A 27,064-nucleotide genomic window follows, 5' to 3' on the forward strand; every position below is an offset into this window, starting at 1 on the left:
CCCCAGCAAAACCGAAACAGCCTTCTCAGGACTGCAAACCAATTCCATTCTGGCCCACAGCTAATGGTGAGGCCAATGGGGAAGAGGAGAGTGACCTGACCAAATAGACCGGCAGGCCACAAGGGAGGGGCTGTTTGTCCAGCCCGGTTTAATGGCTTTGCCAAGCTGCTCCATCACCTTGCCATCAGATGTGGTCTCCACTCCCCCCATGAGTGAGGAACGTTTAGTCCTGAGTTGGGTCTGAGTACAGCCTAGCCCTCTCCACCTCTCCTAGCCACAGGGCTCTGGAAGGCGCTGAGCACCCAGCCAGGATAGGTAGACCTGACCCCTTGCAGGCAGCAGGCTGGGAAGGGCTCCTGAGGATTGGGTACCAGGCTAGGAACGCCCATCTCTCCACAACTGAACAACTGAGTAGCCACAGACCCGCGGGTCTTCCCGTCCCAAATGCGAGATGGAGTGCTTTGGGGTTGGGCCAGGATTGCCAGCAGACCCCGGGGACACAGGACCGCAACCGTATGCCCTGGGGGAAAACATTGTCCTTTTTGAGTTGTGAAGTTCTTGCTGGGGGATTGGGAGCGCTCTCAGTCTTCGGGGAACCAGGGATGGGGGAACGTCTTAGGTGAATCAGCTTCCGGCCCCGCCCCTGGGATCGCACATGACTACAGGTGGAGACAGCGGCGGGGTGGGCGGGGCGGCCCTTAGTCACCCGGCAGCCTCGCCTAGTCTCGCCTCTGCCCGGGGCTACCGCCGTTTGCCTGTGGTCCTGCTCAGCGCGCGCAGCTCCAGTCATCCGTTCGGTGCCCATCGCCCGGTAAGCATGTCCCGGGGTGCCCTAGGCCACCGTCGCCTCTTCCGGGCAGGCATCGGGGCTTGAGCACTTTCTATCCTGGAAACCCTGCCGGGTCGGTTCTCAAGGGTCCAGCCGAGTTCTCCCGGTCGTCCTTAGCTTGCCTTCTAGATTGCCCGCGATATCAGACAGCTCAGGAAACAGGTGTGGGTCCCCTGGAGCCTCCAGACACCTAGACGGGGGTCCCACCTCTTCCCTACCCCCGCCAGCCTGACGCGCGCCCGCCCCTGGCTAGTCCCGCCCCATCGTCTGACCACGCCCCTCAGCCTGGCTGGCAGAGCCCCATCGGTTGACCACGCCCCGTAGACCCTGCTGGCCACGCCCCTTCCTGCCCTCTGACCAGAGCGCTTTCTGACACGCCCCTCTACCCGGATGGCCCCGCCCCACCCATCGACCACGCCCCTCAGCCAGTCCGGCCCCGCCCCCTCGGCCCGACTGGCCACGCCCCCGCCTGCCCTCTGACCCGGCCTGCGATCTGAAGAACTCTTTTCCCCTCAGGTGCGGGTCGGCCCAGAACAGCTTGGCCGGGCGTGAGGGAGCGCGCGCACTTCCAGCCGGGCCGCGTCCCCAGCAGCAGCGCGCGCCGGCCGTGGGGGACCGACGGACGCCCGTCAGCCATGGCCTTCTCCCAGGTCCAGTGTCTGGACGACAACCACGTGAACTGGCGCTCCAGCGAGTCCAAGCCCGAGTTCTTCTACAGCGAGGAGCAGCGGCTGGCGCTCGAGGCCCTGGTGGCCCGCGGCCGCGACGCTTTCTACGAGGTGCTGAAGCGCGAGAACATCCGCGACTTCCTGTCGGAGCTGGAGCTCGCGCGCATCGTGGAGACCATCGAGGTGTACGACCCCGGCTCGGAGGACCCTCGGGGCTCGGGATGCTCTCGGGAGCCCCGGATCGACGACCAGGACCACGCCGCCGTGGGTGACAGCGAGGAAGCCAACGCGATGGGCGGGACGCCCGCGCCGGCCGAGGAGGAGCCGGCACCCTCGCTGGAGTATTGGCCTCAGAAGTCGGACCGCTCCATCCCGCAGCTGGACCTGGGCTGGCCCGACACCATCGCCTACCGAGGCGTGACCCGGGCCAGCGTCTACATGCAACCGCCCATCGACGGGCAGCCGCACATCAAAGAAGTGGTGCGCAGGATGATCAGCCAGGCACAGAAGGTGAGGACGGCCGGCACGCGGTGGGGGTGGGGGACGACACCCCAACTCCGGGGCAGGAGTCCGGTACCGGCCTACCCCTCCCCCTTCACAAGTGGCATTGGACTGCCAAGCCCAAAGGGCCTCTGATCGGCTGATGTGTTTCTTGCTGGGCTCCCTAGATACACTGCAGCGTGGTTGCCTCGTGTGCGCTCCTCCTCTAACAGGCGGGAAAAGGCTCTCACGCAGATCCTGAGCTCTCCTGGTGGGCAGAATAGTTTTGGGGAGGGCTGAGGTTGAGGACTGGACACTGAGAAGCAACCTCAGTCCATCGAGGCCTGCCTGGAGGGAGCCCTGCGTTCAAATGTGCGGGTTCTGTAGCTCAGTGGTGAGCGTGGCCCCTTCTCTGAGCCCTGCCTTAGCAAACGCTTTCCAGGCCTGGATGTCTGAATGCGCAGAGGAGCTTTGGTCCTCAGCAGAGGAAGAGGTGAGGGTTGTCCACCTGGGTTGGCTTTTGCCATTAGCAGGGTCCTCACACCTTGCCTAGACTCCCTTTCCTGCCATCCGCCAAACCGTACACTGCTCTGACTGTGGGCGGCTGCTCCCTGTTGACACATTGACACACATTCTGAGAAGCGAGACTTGCCATTTGGATGGGACACACAGCCAGTCTGTCACTTAACAGCCACCACCATGAGCAGAGGTGCCCTGTGGTATGACCAGCAAGGCTGCCCAGTAAGCTGTTATGATTCTGGAGCGGGTCTAGCTCCAGGAGAAGGTCATTCCTAGCTGGGACTGCCCCCTTCACAGTCCAGGCCCTGAGCATGGCAGTCATCTTTGCACAAGGCCAGATGCTGACCACCCTGGCCGACTGGGCCCAAGCAGCTCTTGAGCAAAGAGACCAGAAGTGGGTCAGAGCAGAGGAGGTGGCCTGGCTCAGGTTTCCAGCAAGGCGGTGGCACTACCCACAAGGGCCAGCTGGCTGTGGGTTTCTAATGTGTAAAAGGGGCGGGGAAGTATGAAGCTGTGTCTAGCTGTTGTGAAGATGGGAGTATCAGGTGGCAGAAGTGAGGAGAGAGCAGGAGGAAGGACCTCCCTGGTTTTCAGGCTGAATCACCTACCGCACACCTAGCAGCACTTGGAAAGGTGCTGCTACTGCCCGGGTCTTGACATGGCTCCTGCTGGGGGCAGAGCTCGGCCTGCTGGGATCCATTTTGGAAACTGAGGCCCTGGTTGGGGGCCTCCCTGTTGTGCCCCAGTTCTCACAGTGATAAGGAGGTAGATGCCACTTCCCAGCTTAGCATAGGAGCAGCCACAGGCTCTAATCTACTGCAGACAGAATGACAGACAGCTGGCCATAGATGGAGGAGATAAGAGGTGCCCAGGGCCAGGCTGTGCCCTCAGGGCTTCCTCTCCAGTCTCTGACCGCAGATACCACTCCATGCAGCCTTGTGGTTTCATGTGCATCTCACAGAAGCCTCCCTGTAAAAGGTGACACAGACAGGGAGACTTTGATCTGGGTTGGAGCTCCGTCTTTCCATATAGCATCACAGAGGGTGACTGTCCTGCAGCCTCTCAGTGACATTGCCCTCTTCTTTGTACCTCTCAGACCTTTTGCCCCAACAAGGCGTTCCCAGGGGTCTGATAAAGGGCCTCAGAGGTGACAGAGGCCATATCTATCTCACAGATGGGACACTGAGACAGACACGGAAACCAAGGATTTGTTCAGGACTCTGTCCTGTGGCCCTGTGAGAGTCCCTGCTCTTCTGTTCCTGTCCTGTAGCCCACACAGTACGTGGGTGGGCTGTAATAATAGGTGGAGCACAGGTACTTTATAATTTCAGGTAGTGTTATCTTCCCCTTTTCTCACTTAGAGAAACTGAGGCCAGACTGGTTAATCCCTGCCCAGGGTTACCTAGCGAGTTCTTGGGTGGAGGGTGGAGACCATGCCTGGGTTATGCTCCAGCTGTACTCTGGTGTGATGCTCCCCGTGGTAGCAGCACGGTGATGGGCAGGGCCTGGGAGGGGCGCTGATGCCCATGGCCTGCAGTGCCCCGTCCCCACCAGTTGCTTCCCAGCCTCACAGGGCTGGGCCTTGCTGCTGACATGGCGCTTCGCCCGCCCTCTCCTCCCTCCCTCCTGCCTACAGGAGCTCTTCTGCCTTATCTCTCCCCATGAGTCACCTCTGTCCTCTTGTCCCCACCTTCCCTTCTTGCCCTGCGCCAGTGCTGGGGGAAGCCCAGTCCTCTGGGCTTGGGTTGGGGGTTTCACTGACTGGAGCATGCACTGGCCTCTTTTCCATGGGGGCTTCTGGGTCATGGTTGCTGACGCTGAGTCACCCTGCCCTGGCTCAGCGCAACTGACAGACCCTGGGGCAAGGAAGTGACGCAGCACACACTCAGCCCACACCATCCCTGCCGCCCCCAGCAGCTGTGTTTACATCAGGACTACTGCTGCTGCCGCATCCTTCTGGCCCTGGACAGGAATGGGACTGGAGGTGACAGTACCAGGAGTTCCAGGCAGGCTCCCTGGGCTGCTTCTACCAATGTGGGATTGAACTAGCCCTGGTTCCTCCCCTGGCTCTGGCTATCCTGTCTGTATAGTGGGTATAGGCACTGAAGAATGGTGACGGGTCCCCTCTGCCCTGCCATCTGTTGCCTAGGACCCTAGACTCATCGGAAGGGACAGTGGGTCTTATGTCTTGCCCTCCTGGCTGTTTAGCCCTGAACTACTGGCTTGTGCCCTCTGCACTATTTTCCAGCCTTGGTGTCCTTGCTTTCGAGATGGGAGGCTCTGCCTGCCCTCCCCCAGCCCCAGGAGCCAGCAGTGGGTTGGGAGGAACCTGCTGTGGGCTCTGCCTGCATACCAGAGGCCTGTAGCATCACGCCTGGGAGGGATGAGAGCAAGCCAGCCTCCACTCGAGAGGGTGAGGCTGGGCGGGGTCAGGCCTCAGCCAGGGGATCTTCAGCAGATGGCAATACCCACCCCCAACGACAGGATAGTGTGATACAGGCTCATCTTTGGAAGACCCCCTCCCCCATCAGTCCCAGGGGCAGGGTGAGTCACACCTTCCCCACATTACTGTGAAGGACACAGAGACACTAGAGGCAAGCCCCCAGCTAGACCCAGATCTGCCTGCCCAAGGCAGGGGCTTCAGAATAGAGAACCAGAGAAGTTAGGTTTCTTGCCCAAGGCCACACAGCAGGAAGGAAGTGGAGCCAGGTTTAATGATGACTGACTGACCCCACATCTTTCTTGTTAGATCCCTGTCTTCACACGCTGGAGTTCTGGCTTACAGCTTGGCTCCAGGTGAATAAAGGAAGCTTAATGAGGCATTTATTAAATGCCAGCTATATGCCAGATGCTGAGTGGGCACTTTACCTACACTATGTAATCCTTGCCATAGCTTCATAAAGTAGGTGTTGCCTCCATTGTCCAGAGGAGGGTTCCCAAGGCTGTGGGCTCAGAGAGGGCAAGTGACTTGCTTAAGGCTCAGAGCTGAGATCAGGAAGAGCTGCAGGCTCTGCATAGCTGCTCCTCAGGGCTACTGCCTGATGGGCATGTTGGGCCTCACTCCTGCCCCTCTTGTCTCAAGTCAGTTTAAGCATGTTCACAGGGCTTCTTGGCCCCCACTGGAGGTGGGGGAAAGGCTGATTACACTGGAATGGGGACCGGCCCCCTTGGGGACCACATCCCTTAGCAACTCTGGCCTATGTATATTCCAGTCTGGTCTTGTGAGGGTATATTGCCTAATGATTTCACAGCTGTTGGAGTTTGTGTGAGCACGTTGATGTTCACAAAATGGCACTGAGCTGTACGTGCACATCTCTAGATCTGTTGTCTTCTTTGAGTCCCATATGACTGTACCAGCATGGCCCCTAACACAGGCTCTGAGTGGAGGTGGAGGTGGAGCACCTCCTGTCTAGAGCCTTTACATAATCCCAGGTGTTGGCTCCTGACTTCTCCAAGCCTCTCTACCCCACAGAAAGTGCCTGTGTCTCGATGGAGAGTTGAGAACAGCCCTGCTAGGAAGGAGCCTGCAAGACCGACTGACTATGCTTTCTCCCGCCCTCCAGGATGGGGGCGTGTGCTCATGCCACACGCGAGGACACCAACCAATGCTCAGAGTGGGCCAGAGCTTGGCAAAAGGCGTGCAGAGTCTTTGGTGTGGCTGAGCCTGGACTGGGTTTGAAGGAGCTCCTGGTCTATGTGGTTTTGGAGGTCAACCTTGAAACAGGGTCTTCCCCTGGTCTGGCAGGTGCCCCGCTTGCCACTGCCATGCTTCTCTGTCCATCTGCAGAATGGAGATTGGTTACTTCTGTCAACTATGTGACAGATTGACATGCTGGAGGATGCTAAGAAGAGCCAGGTCCTCACCTTTGAACAGCTTGCTCTGCCAAGCTGCCCTGGCCAGCTGGGCTGCCTGAGCTCCCTTTTGTGTACCCTGATGCTAACTAAGCAGGGCCAGGCATTTTCCCAGAGTACAAACCATGTGGCATGGAGGAAGGTGGACTTCAATGTCAGACCCGAGCCCAGCCCTGTCATGTCTTTGGTGACTCCTGTGAGCCTGTCACCTCTGACCTAGGTGCCTGCCTCAAGGCCAGGTGAGACTTAAAACAGCAGGAGGGTCGTCTGCAGCATGGTGTGTGGTGCTGAGCCATGTCCAGTGAATGGCAGGTCTCTTTCGCCACTCCGCCTTCATCCTCACCTCAGAGGTGCTGGGGAGAATCTGGATTGAAGCGATGAGCTCCTTTGCCTGAAAGGAGTTCGAAAAGGGACTCCGTGGTACTCAGCAGATAAGGTGTGGCCAGGCAGCTTCGGCCCTGCCCTATGTGACCTTGGGCAAGTCCTTTCCAGATGCTGGTGTCTGTCTGTCCTGTTGGGACTCTACAGAAGTGGAGATTTCAGTCTTAAGTCTGTGGTTTTGCAGTTTTTCCATTTGTTTCTCTTCATCTCTCCTGTGTGGCAGGATCCTGTCTGTGGACTCAGGCCCCTTGTGGCCATAGGAAGTCCTCTTGCCTCATCAACAGTGCCTTCACCAATATCCTCCCTGGCTCTGCTGCCTGGTCTACAGTGTTCCTGAGCCCCAGGGAGCAGGAGGAAGACAATCTTCCTGAAGTGGTGGGATTCTTGGGGCAGCATCCCACACCCCTCAGCTGGGCTCCTATGGGACAACCAGTCTGGCTTCCTGCCTGTCCTCCTCCCCCAGCCTTTTCGCACTCAGGAGGCTATGTCCTCTAATTGGATTTAATGAGGCATCCTTCTAAGAGCAAGGATGGGGAGTGTCCCTAAGCAGCAGGGTGTCAGACTGGAGAGGGACAGTGAGGTCTACCTCACCTCACTGGAGAAGAGAAACTGAGGCTTGGAGGGGGCCCACCCTAGGAAGGTGGGGCCCAGACAGGCCCTGAGGCAGGTCTTCTAGAGGAGGTGGGCTTTGGCAGGCTGTGGGCTGTGTCAGAACTAGGATCCTACCAATAGAAGTGTACAGCCATTGGCATGTGACTACCCATTTGTGGAGTGAAAGTAGTGACCAGGGTCCTCCCTGGTCGTCAAGAAAAACACATGTCTGTTGGCTGGCCTGGTTGTCCTTGCTGTATCTTGGATCAGACCCCTGCACTCAAGGCAAGAGGGGGCTGTTCCCTGAATAGTCTTCAGAGGGGCAGGGCCAGAAAACTGGTTTGGATAGTGCAGAAGCCCTGGTGTGCACAGCTCAGGGGCTCCCAGGTCTCCCCACTGCCTGAATGCCCCATTCATCCTGCCAGCAGCAAGGGAGGGCTTACAGGGTGGGGAGTGAGGGTCAGGGCCCACTTCTGGAGCACAGGATGGGGTGGGATAGTCTCTCTTCTGTCCCCATTCCACACCGAGGTTAAGGGAAGGAAAGCTCCTGGGCCCCTGCCGTGGAGAGGACTGCAGTGAGCCCAGGCTCCGGATCACGGGCCCAAGGAGGTGACTATTCCAGTGCATAGCCTGCTAGGGACGAATTCTCATGATTTTGCATGTCTCATAAATTTACTTCACTTTTGGTGTTTTGTTTGTTTGTTTTGAGGTAGGGTCTCACTGTAGCCTAGGCTGACCTGGCATTTACTATGTACTCTCACTCATGACGATCCTCCTACCTCTGTCTTCCTAGTACTGGGATTAAAGGCGTGTACCACCATGCCCAGCATTGCCTTTGGTTTTGAAAGTTATTTCCTCTGCTCATCCACATGTAAGTGGACAGTTTGTTTCTGTGTAGTGCTTTAAAGCTGTCACATGCTCTCACAGGTCCTGGTGAACAGTACCTGACTCAATACCTGCATGTATAATCATCTGTTTTCCTTCTGGCTGCTCTTAAGATTCCGTTGAACTGACTTTTTCTTTTGTTTTGTTTTTCGAGGTAGGGTTTCACTCTAGCCCAAGCTGACCTGGAATTCACTCTGAATTCTCAGGGTGGCCTTGAACTCACAGTGATCCTCCTCCCTCCACCTCCAAATCCTGGGATTAAAGGTGTGTGCCACCACACCTGGTTTATTGAACTGATTGTAAGTAATTTGATTATATGTGCTTGAGAACAGTATTTTCTCTGTCTCTTCTGCTTGTATGTCATTGAACTTTGTGGAATTGTGAGCTTCATTTTTATTAACTGTGGAATTGGTTAATTATCATGTTTTTCACATGTGTTTTCAGTCGCTCCCGCTCCTAACCCTGCCATCTGAGACTCCAGCTCCCTGTCTGTCAGGCTCCTTGAAGCTGACCATAGGCGCTGATGGGCTGGCTGCATTTCTTCAATCTCTTTCTCTCTCATTTTGGATACTTTCCCTGGTATGTCTTCAACTTTACTAATCTTTTCTTCTGTGTATCTAATCTGCTACTAATACTACCAGTTTGGTTCCCCTCCCCTTCAGGTTAGATTTGTTGGGTTTTTTCTTTTCATATCTTCTGTGTTGGCTTAAGGTTTTGAACATATGAACCACTGTATCCATGTCTTTGCCAGTTCTAACATCTGTGTTAGTTTTTGTCTATTTTGGATTTTTTTTGTTGTTTTTTGTTTTTGTTTTAGTTTTTTCAAGGTAAGGGTCTTGCTCTCATCTAGCTGACCTGTAATTCACTATGTAGTCTCAGGCTGGTCTTGAGCTCACGGTGATCCTTCTACCACGGCCTTCCAATTTTTCCTATTTTGATTTTTTTTAAATGAGAGTCTTATTTTCCCATTTCTTTATGAATAGTATTTTTCTGTTGAGTAGCAGATTTTTTATGTTGTAGGCTACTCATGTGTGCTTGTTCCTTTAAATATTTTAGCTTTGTTGTAGAATGCACTTAAGTTTCTTGAAAACAATTTTAACATTGGGGGGTGGGCGATGGAATGGAACCAGGATTTCAGGCATGGTCGGCAAGCCTCTGCCACTATGCTGTACGCAGTTCCGAGTGGAATGGTTTGAAGCGTTACCCATAACTCTTATTGGGAAGAAGCAGAGTGGGCTTTAGGGTAGACGTTGGCCCATGGACCACAGGCCACTCCATGCCACACCTTGCCTCCAGCTTTGCCATGCATGAAACATACATTCATTGTTTCTTTCTCTGCCATGGCCTGCCACACTCGGAGGTTCGAGCAGTTGGGACAGAGAGCCTAAGATACTTACCATGTGGCCCTTTTTACTGAGGTTTTCCTATGCTTGGTCTAGGACTTCCTTGCCCAGCATCTAAACATCTAGACAGAATCCTCACTCTAGCCCAGGCTGACCTGGAATTCACTCTGTAGTCTCAGTAGCCTGGAACTCACAGCAGTCTTCCCACCTCTGCCTCCCAAGTGCTGGGATTAAAGGTGTGAGCCACCACACTCGGCTTAGATAGTATCCTTTTGATGACTGCCTGAATATGGGCTTCCATCTGGCTAAGGAGATGTGAGTGGCCTCTGGCCCTGTCCATGGCTGCCCCTTTAGGATGCTTCTCCAAGCCTTGGCTCTTTCCTCCTATGCTTACCCACCAGCAGAGGGCCCCAGGGACCCCCAGGCAGCTGTAGGTATCCAGCCCAGATTGCTGCAGGGATTCCTGTGTCATTGATAAAAGCTCCCAGACCTGCCTGACCAACATCCTGGCCTGCATGCTCCAGCTGCTCCCCTTGGGGAGGGAGCAGAGGAACTGTTAAGACTTTCGAGAATAGCCGCTCCCCCAGTCCAGTGCTGCAGCCCAACCTGAAAGGAAGCAACTGTGGCTTCAGGCCCATCTGGTGGTTCCTAGGTCAGTGTTGCTCCTACTCTGTTTTTCATTGTGTGTGTATGTGTGTGTGTGTGTGTGTGTGTGTAGGTTCAAGGTAGGGTCTCACTCCAGCCCAGGCTGACCTGGTTGGTCTCAGGCTGGCCTTGAACTCACAGTGATCCTCCTACCTCTGCTTCCTTAGTGCTGGGATTAAAGGTGTAAGCCACCACGGCCGGCCTACTCTACATTTTTTGTCTGAGTTTTCTATTGCTAAGGCAGTAGTGAGGTAAGCAGCTTGTTTGGCCATGGTGGCTAAAGGTGGAAAAAGCCAGGGACAGCAAGGTGGTAATTCCTGGCCTGTTCAGATCTGACACTGTGTGGGAGGGCAGGATGAGCCCAGCTACCATTTGCCTGCGTGAACTCGCTGGTTCTCCAACAGTATGAAGACTAGTTTGCCCCCCTGAAGAAACTAAGGCACTTGCCTACTGCCACGGCACTGGGAAGAGGTAGAACCAGACAGTCCAGAGCCCATGCTGCCACTGCCTGGGTGTCTACTGTCAGAGTGACAGACCAGTTCTGCCAGGTGGGGAAGGTGACTTCTATAGCCATGCACCATGTGGAGACAGTTGAGGGCTCTAGGCCCTGGGAAGGACTGCCTCTCTTGAACACAGCTGGTCCTCAGCACTCAAGGAGTCTCTGCTGCCTGTGAAGGAAAGGACGTATGTTGCTGCAGAGGCCTGTCGTGTGCAGATAAGAAACATTCTTCTCAACCCTGTCTCAGGGGCTGGGCCTATGAGCATCTCCAGAAATGCTCACGTGTCTCAGACAGGCAGAAAGGAGCCAGGGCCAGTAGTTGAGTTGGGTTTTGAAGGAAGGAGAGCACTTGTCCAGAGACAGTCAAAAATCAGCAAGTGGCCCACAAGTAGATAGCCTGAATGGAGAGCCTATGTTTTGAGGAGAGAGATCAATGGGGTCAGGACCCCCAGAAGAGGCATTGCTTCACATGCTGAGCCTGTTTTCCAACAGTTTTCCAGCAATGTCCAGATAGCTGGCTGCCTCACTGGTCCTCCTTCCTCAAACTGGCAAAAAGACCTGTCCTCTTAATGCCCTTCAGGATGTTGATCTACTGAGTGTGGTTTATGGGCATAGGGAGGCTAGAAAACAACTGTCATTGGTACCAGGAGATAAAGGCTGGTGTCAGAACTTGGTGGGCCAGGAGCTGTGGGGGGGTCCCTGGTGGTGGGCAGCCATTAGCATCTCCTCTCACAGGTTGTAACAGGATAGCTCAGACACCTACTGAGCTCTGAACAGGGCACACACAGGTGGGTGCCTCAACAAGGATGTCAGAGAGAACAGGCCTTGACATCATGACCACCACCCCATTTTGCAGGTGAGGAAACTGAGGGCCCTGGAGGGCGGTAGCTGGTTCCAAGCCCTGATTGCTACAGGGACTCCTGTCTCATTGATAGATAAAAGCTCCAAGACCTGCCCAACCAAGCCCTGCCCCTTGATGAGTTCACAGTGTCACAAGCCAGCTGGCCATCCAAACAGGTAATTAGGTGAGGTAGTGATGCCACCATGCTTCAGTTTTCTCTTCTGTAAAATGGGAGGAAGAAATGCTGGCTGTGGCATTTGTAAGAACCACAGAGGTTATGGTGTTGATGTTAGGAATTGCAAACCATCAGACAGCCCAGGGCTGAGAGGAGGGGCAGAGCTGGTTCCTTCTGTCACTGACTGTCCCCACATTTCCATCTGCAAACCAGTATGGCCTAACAGGTTCCAAGGTCCTCCAGAGAGCCTTTGTGATATGACTGCAGATAGACCAGAAGGTGGGATTACTGAGGAACACAGGCAGTGCCTCCCCTCACAGCATCACGTCAGGTCCCAGGAGGACTTAGTAGCCCTTCTCCTTACAGCATCACCTTAGATTCCAGGAGTACCAGGCAGTGCCTCCCCTCCCAGCATCACCTCAGGTCCCAGGAGGACCAAGTAGCCTTCTCCCAATACAATATTATCCCAGATTCCAAGAGGGCTTAGTAACTCTTCCCCTCACATCTCAGGAGCGCCAAGCAGTGCCTTCCTACCCAACATCACCTCAGATTCTGGTAACATAGGCAGCCTTTTCCCCTCACAGCATCACCTCAGATCTGGGGAGCACTAAACAGAGCCTTCCACCCAACATCACCTCAGATTCTGGTAATGTAGGCAGCCCTTCCCCTCACAATATCACCTTAGATCTTCAGAGTACCAGGCAGCATTCCCTGCCCCCTTCCCCACCTGGCATCACCTCAGATCCCGGAGCACCAAGCATCCATTTCCCTCACAGTACCATCTCAGATCCTAGGAGCACCAGTCAGTGCTTCCCCTCTCAGCATCACCTCAGATCCCCAGGGCCAGGTAGTTGTGCCCATCTCAACATTATAAGCCCTCCTTTGTCCACCCTATGCACAGAATCCAACACTTGAAGAGAGCCAGAGTCAGCATCAGACCTTGTGGTGCAGGCCCTAGCAGGTCCATCCTGGAAGCCTGTGATCCCTGGATTGGGTCCCCGGACAGTGGCATCATGAGAAATGGTCATGCTACTGGAGCTTGTCTTGTTGGAGCTTGTCCCCATCTGTCTTCGTGCCCACGGCCTGCCACTAGCCTGACAGATCTGGTGTTAAAGAGGCTGGCGGGTCTCCAGGGAGTGGTGTGCCATTGTCCTGGGTCAGGCACCTTTCCAGGGCTCTACATGAGGCTGTTTGTCAGCCCCGGCCTGACTTATCCAAGGGACCCCGGGGCCATAGTGGTGGCGTGAGGATTATAGGATCTCGTGCAAGGTAGTCCCTGCTGTCAACCTACCTCTAACTAACCGCAGCGAGGGGTCTGTCACTCTTGATGCTAAAGTTATTGGGAACCCTCCTGGCAGTCTGTTGCCCCGTCACCTCCACGGCAGGCTGGTCTCTGCTGAGCATGTGTGAGCAGGAAGCTTACTCCCTCTGACCCTCTGTCTTGCCTCAGCAGCTCAGGGGCAGAAAGCACTTCCTCCTCTAGTATTGACGTGGCCCTGGCTTACCCATGCTTGGGCCACTGCATCCACTCTACCAGCAAGCAGTCCTTCAGGGATGGTGAGTGGCTGTCTTCCCGATACAAGGACCCCCAAGGCCTCAGTCTCCAGGAAACACTGGGAGCCTGCCTCCACTCTGGGCAGAGCAGCACTGTCAGGCCCCAGTGACCACCTGGCTGAAGGACAGGGTTGCTAAGGACAGCAACCCTGCTGAGCTAGGGAGTGGGTCCAACCTGCCTCATAGTTTCACCCATTTTCGGTTTGTTCAGCTGTGGTGTTGTGCTTGTTAGATGTGGAGTGGGAAGGAGCACTGTGTGAACTGTGACAGGCAAGGCTGGCATGGGCATCTACAAGGGCCTCCTCGGGATCGGAGTCCTTCTCACGTGCTGACCTCTCCGAGCTTGCTTGCTTCGACTGACAGTCTATTGTAGTGATGAGAAAATGTGGCTCATAAAGTTGTAAGTTTTACTCAGGAAGACCATGGCAGAGCAAGCTGCGAGCCTTCTGCTTAAGAGTTTGAGATTTGGTCCCAGAGGAGCAGCAGGTCTTAGCAAGAGCCAGAGGCTTGGGAGGATCCCAAATGGGCCTGCAGGGGCTAGCCTGCTGAGTTCACTATGGGTGTGTAGACATGTCCCCAGCCGGCCCCAAGTGCCCCCTTGTCACTTTGTGTACATGGCCCAATGAAGGGAGGGCTTAGGCTACCCTCAAGAACTCAGTCCCACCCCAGCCCCTACCCTCCCGCAGGTCTAAGTGGGTTCCAGCCTCATTGTCTTAAGTCTCCAGGGATGTGTAAAGTTCCTCTAGGTACTGTTAGTCCCAGGGCAAAGGGCCCAGCACAAAGGGGGTGGAGGGCAGATTAGGGATGTGGACACCTGAGATGACATGTCCTTGGCCTGACTGCCTGTGCTGCTGGTGGCCGGGGAAGAGCAGAGGGCCAGGGAGGAAGACTCGGGGCTGGGGCCCAGTCCGCTATAGGACCTGCCCCAGCCTCTTATGTACTAGGGAAGTTGAGGCAGTTGGATGGTTGACTGGGAGGGCTGGGTGTGGGACAGATGCACTTTGATCTTTGGGGTCCCTCCTTAAGCCCAGTCCCAGAGAATGGAGGTCATCTGTGGTAGGACTGGTGTTGGTTGGTGACCAGAAAAGCATAAATACTGGTGTGGGCAGGGCAGCAGTGGTGGCAGCAAGGGAAGCTGCCCACGTCCACAACAGACCAGAAATCAGGATGCCCAGAGTGGGTGGTTGTGCCATCTGCTGGTCTGCCCTCTGGTTCATCTCAGCATCACCAGTGGACAAGAAGGGGCATGTATAGGGCCTCAACTCATGACTGCTACTCAGGAAGGGATGAGCACAGGTCCCTAGGCTGAACCTCTGGCTCAGGCACCTTGCTGGACCCTCCTGTCTGCTGGTGGCAGAACTAGCCATCAAATCTCAACTAGGGTGAGGAAGGAGGCCCTGTGGGCCAGCTGGAACATGACAAAAGTGTGAGGTACAGGCCTTGCCCCTGACCTTGGCTCGCCAGCCTTTCTCACCCTCCTGACATGACTCTTCCCTCCACCTTCTGTGCCTCCGGGCCGCGAGGTTGAATTGCTGTGGGCTTGTGTCACAGAAGTAGCATGGGGCCCTTCCACGCCGCTGCGCTGGCTGACCACACAGTCTCTCCCTGGCCTCAGGTGATAGCCGTGGTCATGGACATGTTCACTGATGTGGACATCTTCAAGGACCTGCTGGACGCCGGCTTCAAGAGGAAGGTGGCAGTCTACATCATTGTGGATGAGAATAACGTCAAGTACTTCCTGCACATGTGTGAGCGGGCTCGAATGCACCAGGGCCACCTCAAGGTAAGCAGCCTTCCCTTGTCAGGGTAGTTGGAAGGCAGGAATCACCCATTCAGTCACTACAACAATGAGTACCTATCTATTATGAGCAGAACCCAGTACCAGGCATTCAGAGTGCAGTGAACCCTTAGTCTCTTCCAGTCAGTCGCATAGCTTGAATGCCCCAAGGGACAAGTGCCTCCAACAGACAGATTGAAACACAGAGTTCCTGGGACCAGGTAGCAAAGCTTCCGCTAGACACTATATTTGTTCTTTCAAAGAGCCCATGCCACACGAGGTTCCTGTCTGCTTCAACACCTCCAGTGAGAGGTGTGTACTCAGTGACGCCACAGGCAGCTCACCTCATCTGGAAAGCTTGGACCCCCAAGAAGGCCTTTATTGGGTTAAGCCTGAATCTGTCTCCTTACCAGGCCCACTTGCTGTCATTAGGATCTGGCTTAGCCCCAGGAAGCTCCCTTATGTCAAAGTTAGGGTTGAGAGCCAGGTGTGGTGGCGCACACTTTTAAGGGAGGCAGAGGGAAGAGGATCACCATGAGTTTGAGGCCACCCTGAGACTATATAGTGAATTCCAGGTCAGCCTGAGTTACAGTAAAACCCTACCTCAACGTTCCCCCTCCCTCAAATAAATAAATACAAATAAATCAAAAAGGTTGAACTGGACTTGAAATGGCCAAGTACAGTAGAATGTCTTCTTGGGATGGGGACGACACAATGGAAAAAGAGTTGAAGGTAACTGCCTGGGTTCTCAGCACTGCTTTGCTGTGAGGCCTTGAATTGTCTCTGGACTCCAGGACTTCATTGGTCTGAGAGGCCGATGAGTTGGGGTAGCTAGGCTCAGGCACCCAGTCATTACTCAGCACCTAGTGCATCTCCCTGAGTGCAGCGCAGTGCAGGTAGTCAGCGCTTCCTAGCTCCTCTCCCTCCCCACCCCTCTGCTCTTCCAGGCCACCGTGTCCAACATGCTTGCCATGGTTTGCCTTCTTCACTCCCCTAACAACCTAAATAACTTGGACTGACATTCCCAGAGATAAGCGAGTGGGTCCTGAGCTGGTCTGCAAGCCTGCGATGGGAACGCAAGTTCCAGAAGGTTGCTGGGCTGGGATCCACACCTGTAATTTCTGGGTGTTTGTCAAGCCCCCACCCCACCCCCAACCAGCAGAGGCCTTTCAAGTGGGTGTGAGTTCTCTGCTGCGACTGGAGTCTCTAATTTCAGGGACAGCTTCATGTGGGCTCTGGGTAAGTTGACCCTAAGCCTCACACCTGCCCACTGTGTTATTAATGCTGGGAATCAGCTCTGGTGACAGACAAGTCATGTTGGAGAGGAAGGCTACCCTGTGGAGATGTGGAATAGATGACTTGGAGGCAAGTGCCTTAACTGCTGCTGAGCTATCTCCCTAACCTGGAATAGGTGGCTTGGAACGTGACTTCCCTATGGGTAGCAGCAGAGCTCAGAAGGGCCCCAGCCCATGTACTGGCAGGGTTTTATACATGTGTCACTCAACCCATTGTGAAAGGCAAACACAGGGCTTGGTTCTGTAGCTGCCAAGAGGCATCATAGCCAGCTGACTGCTCCAGCTCCTTCCATCCCTAGTGCATGAGCTCCTCTTCAGTGAGACACCCTGACAGCCCCTCTACCTGGTCAAGGTGATGTTTCCAGGAGCTAGACAACTTGACGGGCAGATGTGACTCCAGCTTTTTCATTCTTGCCTCTGCTTTATTCTCTTACAGCCTGGGCCAGATGTCACTGTGTAGAGGGCCTGCCTGCTTGGCCAAGCTCCCTGCCCTTGGGCTGGCTGGGCTCTGACCTGTTTCAGGAGCACTTCCTGGGCCTGCTGCTGCTCTGGCTCAGCCCTGCTCCAACATGCCCTAGGATCTGGGCCCAGGGTGCAGGTTACATGTGATATGCTGGAGTCACTTTTGTGCCCATGAGGTATCAGATGCTAGTCTAGGGAGACACCAAGTGCCAGACCTGAGCCCTAGTCCTACCATTGTACTATAACTAGACAGTCACTGACTTTGGGCCTCCATTGCTGTGTGACAAACAGCCCTATTGCCATATCATCTCTTTGTCAGTACCAGTTATAAAAGGCCATGATGAGCTGTCAGTTTCTTCAGCTCTGGTTGGGGGCAGGCAGTCCCCCCTGTCAGATCCAGCTGTAGTCTGAATGCCCAGTGGCCTGGCAGGAGACACTCTTACTTGTTTCTCTCCTCTCTAGCTGAGCTTGCAGTAGCACCCTCTGGAAGCAGTGTGTGGGGGGCGCTGCCAGCAGTAGGAGAATTAACCCACACATTACAAATGGGGACCCTTGCTCTTTCCTAGGGTCACAGTGAGTAAGTCATATCTGGGGGTGAGCCTAGTGATGAGAAGGACTCCAGAGCCAGTGGGAGCCAGGCCAGAGCTGTGAAAGACTCAGTGATGCGAAAAGCTCTTTGGCCTGTTCAGGTAAACTGGAAAAACCAGCAGCTACCTGAGCCTGCTGCTCCTGTTGCTAATGGCTGGCCCCGTGGGAAGGCCCTGTGAGGATGCTCAGCTGTAGCCTGTAGCCCAGTTATTGTGCTGGGCCAGAGGAGGGGAAGAGAGGTCCAGGGATGGTGTCCAGCCAGGCCTCAGCTGAGACTGCCAGGGAAGGAGCCATGGAAGACCGGCCAGACCCTGTCCCAGCCTCTTCCCTTCTTGGACGTGCTCATCGCCTACTTCCTGATTGAGCCTGGGACAGGGAAGGTCATATGGTCTTTGAGCACAGTGCACCCCAGCCCTGTGTCCCCCATATGCACAAGAGGCAGGAGCAGCCTGGTTGGCCTTTGCTCCCCACCCAGTACAGCTGTGTCTCAGGGTGTCCTGTACATCCAGACCAGGCCCGGCCGGGACCATCTCAGGACCTGAGACAATGCAGCTTTGTGGGATCCTCCACCTCTGCTCACATGAGCCAGACACCTGAGACATTACCTCATCTGGGCCAGGCCCATGGGGTGAGGCCACTGGGAGCGGGATGCCTTGGGTGGGGGGCCCTAGTGCAAGCCCCTGCCTGCTGCCCAGCCCCAGTGTGGATGTGCCATGGGTTTAGTGCCAGGCCCCCCTGCGCAGACACGGACAGGGAAACTACAGCCCAGAGAGGTCCAGGAGCTCGCTTAGAATCACACAGCCGCTCAGCGGCATAGTCCATATGTGCCTGTGACATGGCTGACTCACTCTGAGATGTACATAGTGACTTTCTGAGCCTTCACTGGGAAAAACTCGGAGGTGGATGGTGACAGACACCATTGAGAGAGCTGTGTAGACTAGCAGCCTAGGAGGGGCGTGTGGGCCAGCACGGAGCATTGCTCTGGGAGACCACAGCATGTACAGAGCTGGGCTGTGGTTGGGCACAGGTGACAGGGAAGGCCTCCAGGATCTTTGTTCTGACCTCTGGCCCTCGAGTGTGCTCCGTGTTGGGTACAAAGTCACGAGTGCTAATTGTCCTGGGTCGCAGCCAGCTTCCTGCTGAGCTGGCTGTGTGCGGCCCAGCAGTGTGTGGGGCGGGCTGGGCTGGAGCAGCGGCTTGGCCCTGGGAAAGGCTTGTCTGCCTCCTGGGCTGGGTTCAACAGGACTATTATTCACACCACAGCTGGGTGGGCATTATATGAGGGTCCAACCCAGGGACCACCCCTGTCAAACTCCATAACATAGTGCCCTGGGACAGACCATGGAGGGGGTTCTGGGACACAGGGAGCACAAGACGGGATGGCAGCAGGTGGCACCCTTGCTCAGACTCGCTCCCTCATGCAGTAGCCTTCCTGCTCTCGGCCTCATGTGTCACCATCCATGTATCCATAGCCTCCTTACACAGCGCTGCTCTTGACACCTGTCCAGCACACGCTCTCCCTGCGGCCTGCATGGCTCCTGTTGCCCGGAGTGGAAGCCAGTAGGGACCTTTGCCCAGCATCCAGCCTAGCTGCAAAGGCCTCTTCACCCACAGCCCCTCCCCAGGCACTCCGACAGCCTGCTCTCTGCTGAGCAGCCTCTGCATCCCGCTCCAGGCGCTTGCCCACTTCCCACCCTGCCTGCGATTTCGCTCTCCCGGCCACAACCTTGAACCTTTCTCAGAGCCTCCCAGCCGCACCCTTGCTCGCTCCTCTGCCGCTGGGCATCCCAGGTTGTGCTCACTCATCTGCCTCCTAGCTTGGTGGTGGGATGCTTGTCACTGTCATCTCTGTTTGCCACTGGGGGCCTCAGCAGGGGTCAGCGAACAAATGAACATGTGGGCAGTTAATAAGCTGGAGCCACTGAGTGGGTGATGGGGCAGACAGGTAAGTCCCAGCTCAGTCTGACAAAGAATGTGTCACCACCCTGTCTGAACTCTGCACAGAGCTCCTTAGGGGAACGCGACTCCTGTCAGAGGAGTCACTTGAGCAGAGCAGTCAGGACGCTCTTGAGGGGCTCCTGCCCGGGCGGGTATGTGTTATGACTGAAACTCCCAGCCTGCCAGGGCCTACTGAATCAGACTCTTACCAGCACCCAGCAGCCTGCTGAAGCTTGAGCCAGGCAGGTCGCAGGTCCCCTGCCCACGTGGCGGTTCCACTGTGGGAGAACAGGGAGAGGCGAGCACTCACCCACCCTGAAAGGCCATGGACCTGTCGGTGTGCAAGACCCAGCTTCTTTAGGGTGACCTCTTCCTGCTGCTTCCTGTTCCCCTTCCTCCCCTGGCCAGAGCTCCCAGGTGCCCATGAGACCTTTCTAGATGTCATCCTTACACTCAAGACCCTGGTAGCAACATTTCCTGAACTGACCTAGCCACCCTGCCTCGCTGCTGCTGGCTAGACGTTCTTGAGGTTCATCTAAGACCGTCCTGGCCCAGAGCCTTCAGTAGCAGCTGCAGCCTTTCCCCCTTTCCTGGCCCCACAGTCTCAGATTCACCACTCTGCAGGACTCACACCCCCTTCCCTGTCCTTGCTCCCCCACAGACACCCCTGAGTTCTGAGTGGTCTGCTACCCACAGGCCCATGTGGCAGTTCCTGTGGGTGTCTAATTCTGCCCTGCTCCCAAACAGAATCTCAGGGTGCGCAGCAGCGGAGGAACGGAGTTCTTCACTCGGTCGGCCACCAAGTTCAAGGGTGCCCTGGCCCAGAAGTTCATGTTTGTGGATGGAGACCGGGCTGTGTGTGGCTCCTACAGGTGATTCTCCCTGGGGGCTTGGAGAGGAGGTGCTTCTGGTTCCCAGCTGGTTTCTGCCCTTAATCCGTGCCTGCGTGTGATGTGCTGGTTATTCCAGTTCATTGCTCCCAAAACTGCTGAGCTTTGTGTCGGGCTGGGCCCACCCACTGTCTCCGGAGGCAGGCAGAGGAAGGCTTTTGTCCGAGAAGGCTGTTGTTCCAACCCAGTCTGTCACCAGCCCATGGTGGGGGTAGGGCCTTGGAGAAGTCACTCTGAGAGCTATCTTCAGGGCTGTGGCCAGCTCTGCACCATCATACAGCAGGGCAGGGATGCTCATTGCTCCCCAGGGTTGATGGCAGCAGAGACACCAGTGACAACTACTGCTCTGGATGATGCCTGGTGTTCCAGCCTGTGGTGGACATCCTCATCCTGCCCTCACAAGTCCACCAGAGCCCAAGAGCATGCTGGGGGAGTGGTAGATGCAGGTTCCCAGACTCATGTCTGAACCTCTACCCAGCTTTGCTGTACCTAATATCCTCCAACCTATGTCTTAGTTCCAGTCTGATAAATTCCAACCTGCTACTGATGCGCACTGCATCAGGGGCTGGAAACACTCCCCAGAACAGGGGCTTGGGCCTGAAGGAGGTGCAGGTGCCAAGTGCTTGACCTGTGTCTGCCCTGCCTTTCTGTTGCAGTTTCACGTGGTCAGCTGCAAGGACCGACCGGAACGTGATTTCTGTGCTGTCTGGTCAGGTGGTGGAGATGTTTGACCGGCAGTTCCAGGAGCTGTACCTCATGTCTCAAGGTGTCAGCCTCAAGGATATTCCCATGGAGAAGGAGCCGGAGCCAGAGCCCATCTTACTGCCCTCTGTGGTACCCCTGGCACCCCCTGGCACTGTAGCCAAGAAACTCGTCAATCCTAAATATGCATTGGTTAAAGCCAAGAGCGTGGATGAGATTGCCAAGATTTCCTCGGAAAAGCAGGAGGCCACGAGGACCCCTGGGTTGCGGGGCCCCACACTGGCTGAGCGCCCGGGAGATCTTCCTGAGCTGCTACCACCTGTCCATCCAGGGCTGCTCAACCTGGAGAGGGCCAACATGTTCGAATACTTGCCCACATGGGTGGAGCCAGACCCAGAGCCTGGGAGTGACATCCTGGGCTATATCAATATCATCGATCCCAATATCTGGAACCCTCAACCCAGCCAGATGAACCGCATCAAGATCCGAGACACAGCCCATGCCAGTGCCCAGCATCAGCTGTGGAAGCAGAGCCAGGAGGTCCGCCCTTCCCCACAGTCCCGCCCTCCCCCAGTACCCAGGGACTCTCTAGATGGGGTCCCAGCTGAAAACGGCCACCCCCAGGGACAGCCCAGGCCTCAGCCCCCTGTGCCCAAGCCCCGGACAGTCCCTGTGGCAGATGTACTTGCCCAGGACAGCAATAGTGTCAGCTGGGCTCTGGAGACCCCAGAAGAGGTGATGCCCCCTAATGGGACAGATCCCAGGCCTCCCAGGACAGAAGACCTAGGCCAGTCTGCCACCCAGGATGACTCTGACAGCCTCTTAGCAGTGCCCCCTAATGGGCTGGATGGGGAAGAAGAGGAAGATGACGATGACTATGTGACCCTCAGTGACCAGGACAGCCTCTCAGGCAGCTCTGGCCCCAGTCCCAGCCACCGACGACCATCAGTGGCCTCATCCATGTCAGACGAGTATTTTGAGGTGAGGGAGCGCTCAGCCCCTCTCCAGAGACGCCACTCAGAGCAGATGGCTAACGGGCCAGGCCACCCACCCCGCCGACAACTGAGTGCTCCACATGTAACCCGAGGGACCTTTGGTGGCCCCCTTTGGCCCCAGGGTCCGAGCAGAGAAGAAGTAACCACATCGAGGACACCTGCACAATGTCCTGTGAACAGACAGGCTCAGGTGCGTCTGAAGTCCCTCACCCTTGGGTCCATCCCTGCAAGTGGCCAGAGAGCCCAGAGCTATATCATTCCCTGGGTCACTTTGTCCCTAGCTCTGATGGTGCCCTTGTTGATAGTAGAGATGAACAGGAGGCCACCCAAGACCATGTGGCTGGCCTGGGGATTCTTAGTTCCAGAGTCCACCCGCCCCTCCAAAAAACAGCCTGAAGAAATGCACATTTCCACAGCCCAGGTCCCGTGTGCCCAGAGTTACAGGGTCATACCAGGAGGTTCGTGTAGGCTCTAGTTTGCAAACAAGCAATGGAAGAGCACAGAGATGCCTTTGCTTTGCTTCAAGATCACACCTTATGCCAAGCCACCTCCCTGCAGATCCTGTGTGGTCTTAGGGATAGTCCCCTCCCCCCTCAGCCTGGAGCCTGGGGGGTCCTGCTGCCAGCACAGCTGCAGAGCTCATCCTACCTGGGAACAGTGCTCGGCTGATCATGCCTGGCATAACCATCAGGCCCATGGGCAGCATCTTGAGGTAGCTGGCGAGGATGGAGCCTGCCTTGGCATGGTTCAGGTTCCGTGCAGCCAGGGACCGCTGCACAATGACCTGGGGAAAGCAGGGAGAGAGCTTAGAGTGAGCCAGCCCCAAGGACTAGTGCCAATTGTGTGTCTCAGAAGCCGAGCTCTGATCCCAGGTTCAGGGAAGTCCGCAGCTCACTGGATGCTGCCTGGGGCACCAGCTCCTCTGGGGACCATAGACATATCCTAATGAACTCAGTTTCCAGCTCTATAGAATGGGGTAGGTGCAGTTCCGACTGGTGGCATCTGAGACCACTCCCAGCTCTGATATGACTCTGTTTTATTTTTGGTTTTTTTAATTATTGTTTTGTTTATTTTTGAGATAGTATCTCATTTTGTAGCCCAGGCTGGCCTAGAACTCATAAGAATCTAGCCTCAGCCTTCTGAGACTTGGGACTTAAGATGTGAGCCACCAGCCCAAGCCTGAAAAAGAAAAAGGGGACTCAGCCCTTACATGTGCTTGTTTACAAAACCTGATGGCCCAGGTTCGATTCCCCAGTACCCACATAAAGCCAAATGCACAAAATGATGCATGCATCTGGCTTCTCATAGGTGCTGGGGAGCTGAACCCAGGTCAGCAGGCTTTGCAGGCAAGCCCCCTAACCAATTACTGTTTTTACGCAGCACAATAGCTTACCTGTATAGAGTGGACATTGCTGTGGGTTAGTAGCCACAGACAGGGTTGTATGAGCTGTAAGTCTGAAGTGTTTTTCTACAGTGTTCTGTGGTTTAACCACTGCCTGCAGCTCAGAAGCACAAACTAGCTGTGCTTTTCCCCGGCGTGGTTGCTGGTTGCGCAGCTGCACCACCCACCCTTCAGGCCTGGCTCCCTGAGACGCTCACTGCAAAGCCCACCAAGGCTGCGGCACTGGGCACACAGCCGTGTCCCACTGCTTCTCCACTAGCTCCTCCCTAGGGACCTCAGTTTCCCCAGCTGTATAGTGAGGGTGCTAGAGGAGGTTCTGCCTGGTCTTGCCCTCTGCTGCTCTAGGATTGCAGCAGCCCCAGGGCGTCAGCAGAGAAGCACATCTCCTAAGCCTGTATGTAGGCACGTACGTCATCTTCCTCCTTTGACAGCGGACATTTGTCTCTTGTTATGTCATCCTCTGCTCACAGTGACTAGTGTTGTGAGAGGTGCTGTAGCCCCTGATGGCTCAGAGACTGTATGAATCACGAAGCTCCCCACTGTGTATACTCAGGAGGCTCCCCTTCCTCTCTGTGGACACCCCTCTCTCGAGGAAGCCCAGGCCCAGCCTGCTCCTCCCTCCTGAACAAGCCAGCATTGCCACCCCAGGCCTGGTCATTTCATTTCCTGGAACCACATCTCCCCATCCAAACAGGTCACTGCACTGAACCAAAGATTGCTGCAAGAACTAAGCAGGCCCCTAGTGTAGGTGCTGGGCCAAGCCTGTCTTCTGGGGCCTTGGGTACTTGTACACCCTTTCTCAATGGGTCTTAGCTTCCAAGCTGACCACGGAGTCTGTCACTGTCTGAGGTTGGAGCTGTTGCCAACTGGAAGAGAATCCACCCCATACCACATAGCATTAGGGACAGAAATCCAGTAGCCTCCTGAGCTGGCAGGATCTCAGGAGGCATTCCCATTTATGTCCCCTCTTGCTTAATACTGAAGAGCACAGAGGCTTGGGGCGGGGAAGTGGGGGAGCATAGACCCCTGCCCCTGTGCTCTCTGATTTACTTGTTGTTAGCTTCCTGTCTGCTGACAAAACTCACTGTGGATGAGTAAAGCTAGTGGAGAGCACGGGAAGACAAGCCGCATATGATCCAGCACTCTGCCCGGGCTCCTGAAGTATCAGGAAGGGCTACCCAGGGACCAGGTCTGGGTGTTAACACCAGGACTGGCATCTTCCAGCAGATCCAGCCTGAGGTGAGGCCACAGGGCAAGGACCTTCTGTTTCAGGATCCTCATGTGAGTCTGTCCAGCCCTGAGCTCCAAATGGGTGCTGACTCACTGGCCTTCATGGGAATGCTCCCAAATGGTGTGTCCCACCCAGAGGCAGGGGGCTGGGCAGGACCTTCCACATGAGAGGAAACAGGAGATGTCAGGGTGTAGGAGCTCAGCATGCCAGACTCCAGCAGGCCTTGCAGGCTAACCCTGCTTCAGAGCAACAGGTTATAGACGGGAACTGTCATTCCCACAGTGTGCACATCAGAGGCTCCCGGGGACCCTGGTATTCAGCCTATGAGTGGGGCCGTGTGTGTATGAAACAATCTACACACACACACACCCTCATAGAATGCCTGGTTATAACCTACTGGCCTAGCTCACTCATCCCATGGTGGGCCCAGTGGGTTTGGGGCTCTAGGCACTGTCAGTCAGTGGTCCTAATCCCATCACAGAGTCACCCTTCTCCATCTCCTGGGGCTACCTATGGCCTTCAGGGCAGGCCTGGCAGAGTCATCAACTCCTGCCTAGAAAGGGAAGTGGCTTTTCTGAGATTACCTAGACTTAACGATGGAGAGGGCCAGAACAGTCCCAGCTATTACCAACAACCAACTTTGGTGCTTTTCAATCTACACCTGGCCCTGTTTGCAGGTTTTGGGTTGGGAGTAGGAACTGACCTCATGCCCAGAAAGGGAAGAATCATTCCATATATTACAGATGAGAAAATTGAGTACAAAAGTGGATAAGCCCACTGGTGGGTGATGGGTCAGGGGCGACCTAGGTCTAGCAGGCTCCCAGTATCTGGAGCACGAGTTCTGTGTCAGGCTGTGAGCCTGCCTGCTTTGCCCTTCACACATCCTCACTCTGCTTTTCTTCCCCAGGGCCAGCACTTCCACCGTCATGGGGGTGCTGCCTCAAGGACCACTGGGCCACCCCATTACTGTCCTGCTGCTGACGGCACCCAGAGCTCTCCCAGGAAAGCAAGCCTGACCATGGCAGGTCCCCACCACTGGCAGCCTAAGGGAGGCCCGACACCCCGCATACTGGCAGATCCCAGGAGCCCAAGGCCAGCCCGAAACAGCCGCCTGCAGGCAGAGGGCAAGGCTGGCGAGGAGCATACGAGTCCTTTCGGAATCCCATTCTCCAAACTCTCCCAGTCCAAACACCTAAAGGCCAGGGCAGGCAGCAGCCAGTGGGCCCCCTCCGACTCCAAGCGCAGGGCCAGGGACCACAAAGAGCCCTAGCAGCCTGCTGGACCCCAAGCCCACCCTGGAGGGTAGCAGGTGGGTTGGGTGGGCAGTGCCAGCTCTCACCTGGTCCGTGCACCAATACCAGGTAGCCAAGATGGTCAGGCCAAAGGTCATTCCAGTCCATGGGAGGTCGCCTGTGGAAGGGTCTCGGAACATGTGCATGGCATCTGCTCGAGGCAGGTGGCAGGTGGTGTTTGCGATGGTCCTGGAGGGTATGGCCCGAGCATATGCTGCTTCCAGCTGCCCGTACCCACCGATCTGGTTGAAAGCTAGAAGGTTGGGCAGGTCAACAACAGCTTGGTGTTGGGTGGCTCTGGTTCCCACTGCCCTCATCTCACAACTTCCTAGTGCGTCAAACTGGAGCCCCTATCTTGCCTGCTCTGGGCGTGGAGAGGTTTTTGTTTTGTTTTGTTTTTTAAAGGTGAAGTATTTTGTTTGTATTTAAAGTAACTGTTAAATTAGCATTTTGCACGTGGGCACCACAGTGTCCTGTTGGCAAGCAGGAGTCACTACTAGTCTCTGGAAGCCTGTTAACCTTAGGCACAGGGTTCTTAGCCAAGTGACTGTCCCTTCAAGGAGGCCTGTGAGGAGCTGCGCTCTCTAGAGTGGACATCCTGGCCTGAGCTTCCGAAGAGTGGCCTCCCTCGAGCTGCGACGCTGTAGGTGGTGCGGCCCAGGTGGGGGAGGGCTGGCCGGGCCACACAGGCCGCTGTGCAGGTGGGGCTCAGGCCAGGGCTTTGCCCTTGAGTCCAGAGCGTGCCTGCTCCTTGCATGCTGCTCCGTCTACCTCAGTGTCTGGGCCGGGGCCTCACTCGCTGGAGCCCTTCCCTGCAGCAGAGTCTGGGAACATGGGAGCCACTGCTCTGGGAGGAACAAGACTGGGTCTAGGAAAGTCCCTACTGCTGCCCCAGATCTCTGAGCCCAGGCCAGGCTCTCTTCCCACCAGAACTTTGTGAGTCTCCACATGGTTAGAAAGCTTGTACCACAGGTTTTCAGGCTCAGGCCCTGGACTTCACCTGAAGGCCCGTCTGCTTTGAGATCTATTCCCTCCCTCCCTCCCTCCCTCCCTCCCTCCCTCTTGAGCAGCAGTGCAAGCTTGTCTGTGTCCAGACTGGTGTTACCAGTCCAGTGCTCCTCCCTCCCCGCTGGCCTTTGTCTGGCAGGATCCAGCATCACCTCTGAGGACTCCGAACATGACTTTAAACAACTGGAGGAGACGCCCTGGCTGTTCTGTGGTCTCCTAATT

The 27,064-nt window shown here is 55.7% G+C and overlaps 2 protein-coding genes across 3 annotated transcripts in view; one reads left to right on the forward strand and one right to left on the reverse strand.

Moving 5' to 3' along the window:
- Positions 1–27,064, reverse strand: part of Slc5a10 (solute carrier family 5 member 10) — a 66,082-nt gene that overhangs the window by 11,883 nt on the left and 27,135 nt on the right. For both annotated transcript variants that reach the window (XM_045131279.1, XM_004663096.2), the window contains 2 exons: positions 25,882–26,087; positions 22,558–22,693 (listed from right to left, as the gene is read on the reverse strand). In XM_045131279.1, coding sequence (XP_044987214.1) covers positions 22,558–22,693; positions 25,882–26,087 — 342 coding nt within the window. The remainder of the gene's footprint in view (positions 1–22,557; positions 22,694–25,881; positions 26,088–27,064) is intronic.
- Fam83g (family with sequence similarity 83 member G) lies at positions 1,465–26,863 on the forward strand. Its single transcript, XM_004663095.2, has 5 exons — positions 1,465–2,007; positions 14,878–15,045; positions 20,070–20,194; positions 20,869–22,099; positions 25,450–26,863. Exons 1-5 carry the CDS (start codon positions 1,465–1,467, stop codon positions 25,810–25,812), a joined length of 2,430 nt encoding a protein of 809 aa, XP_004663152.1. The 3' UTR covers positions 25,813–26,863.

This window comes from Jaculus jaculus, chromosome 12 (genome assembly GCF_020740685.1).
Source record: "Jaculus jaculus isolate mJacJac1 chromosome 12, mJacJac1.mat.Y.cur, whole genome shotgun sequence".
NCBI classification, from domain to species: domain Eukaryota; kingdom Metazoa; phylum Chordata; class Mammalia; order Rodentia; family Dipodidae; genus Jaculus; species Jaculus jaculus.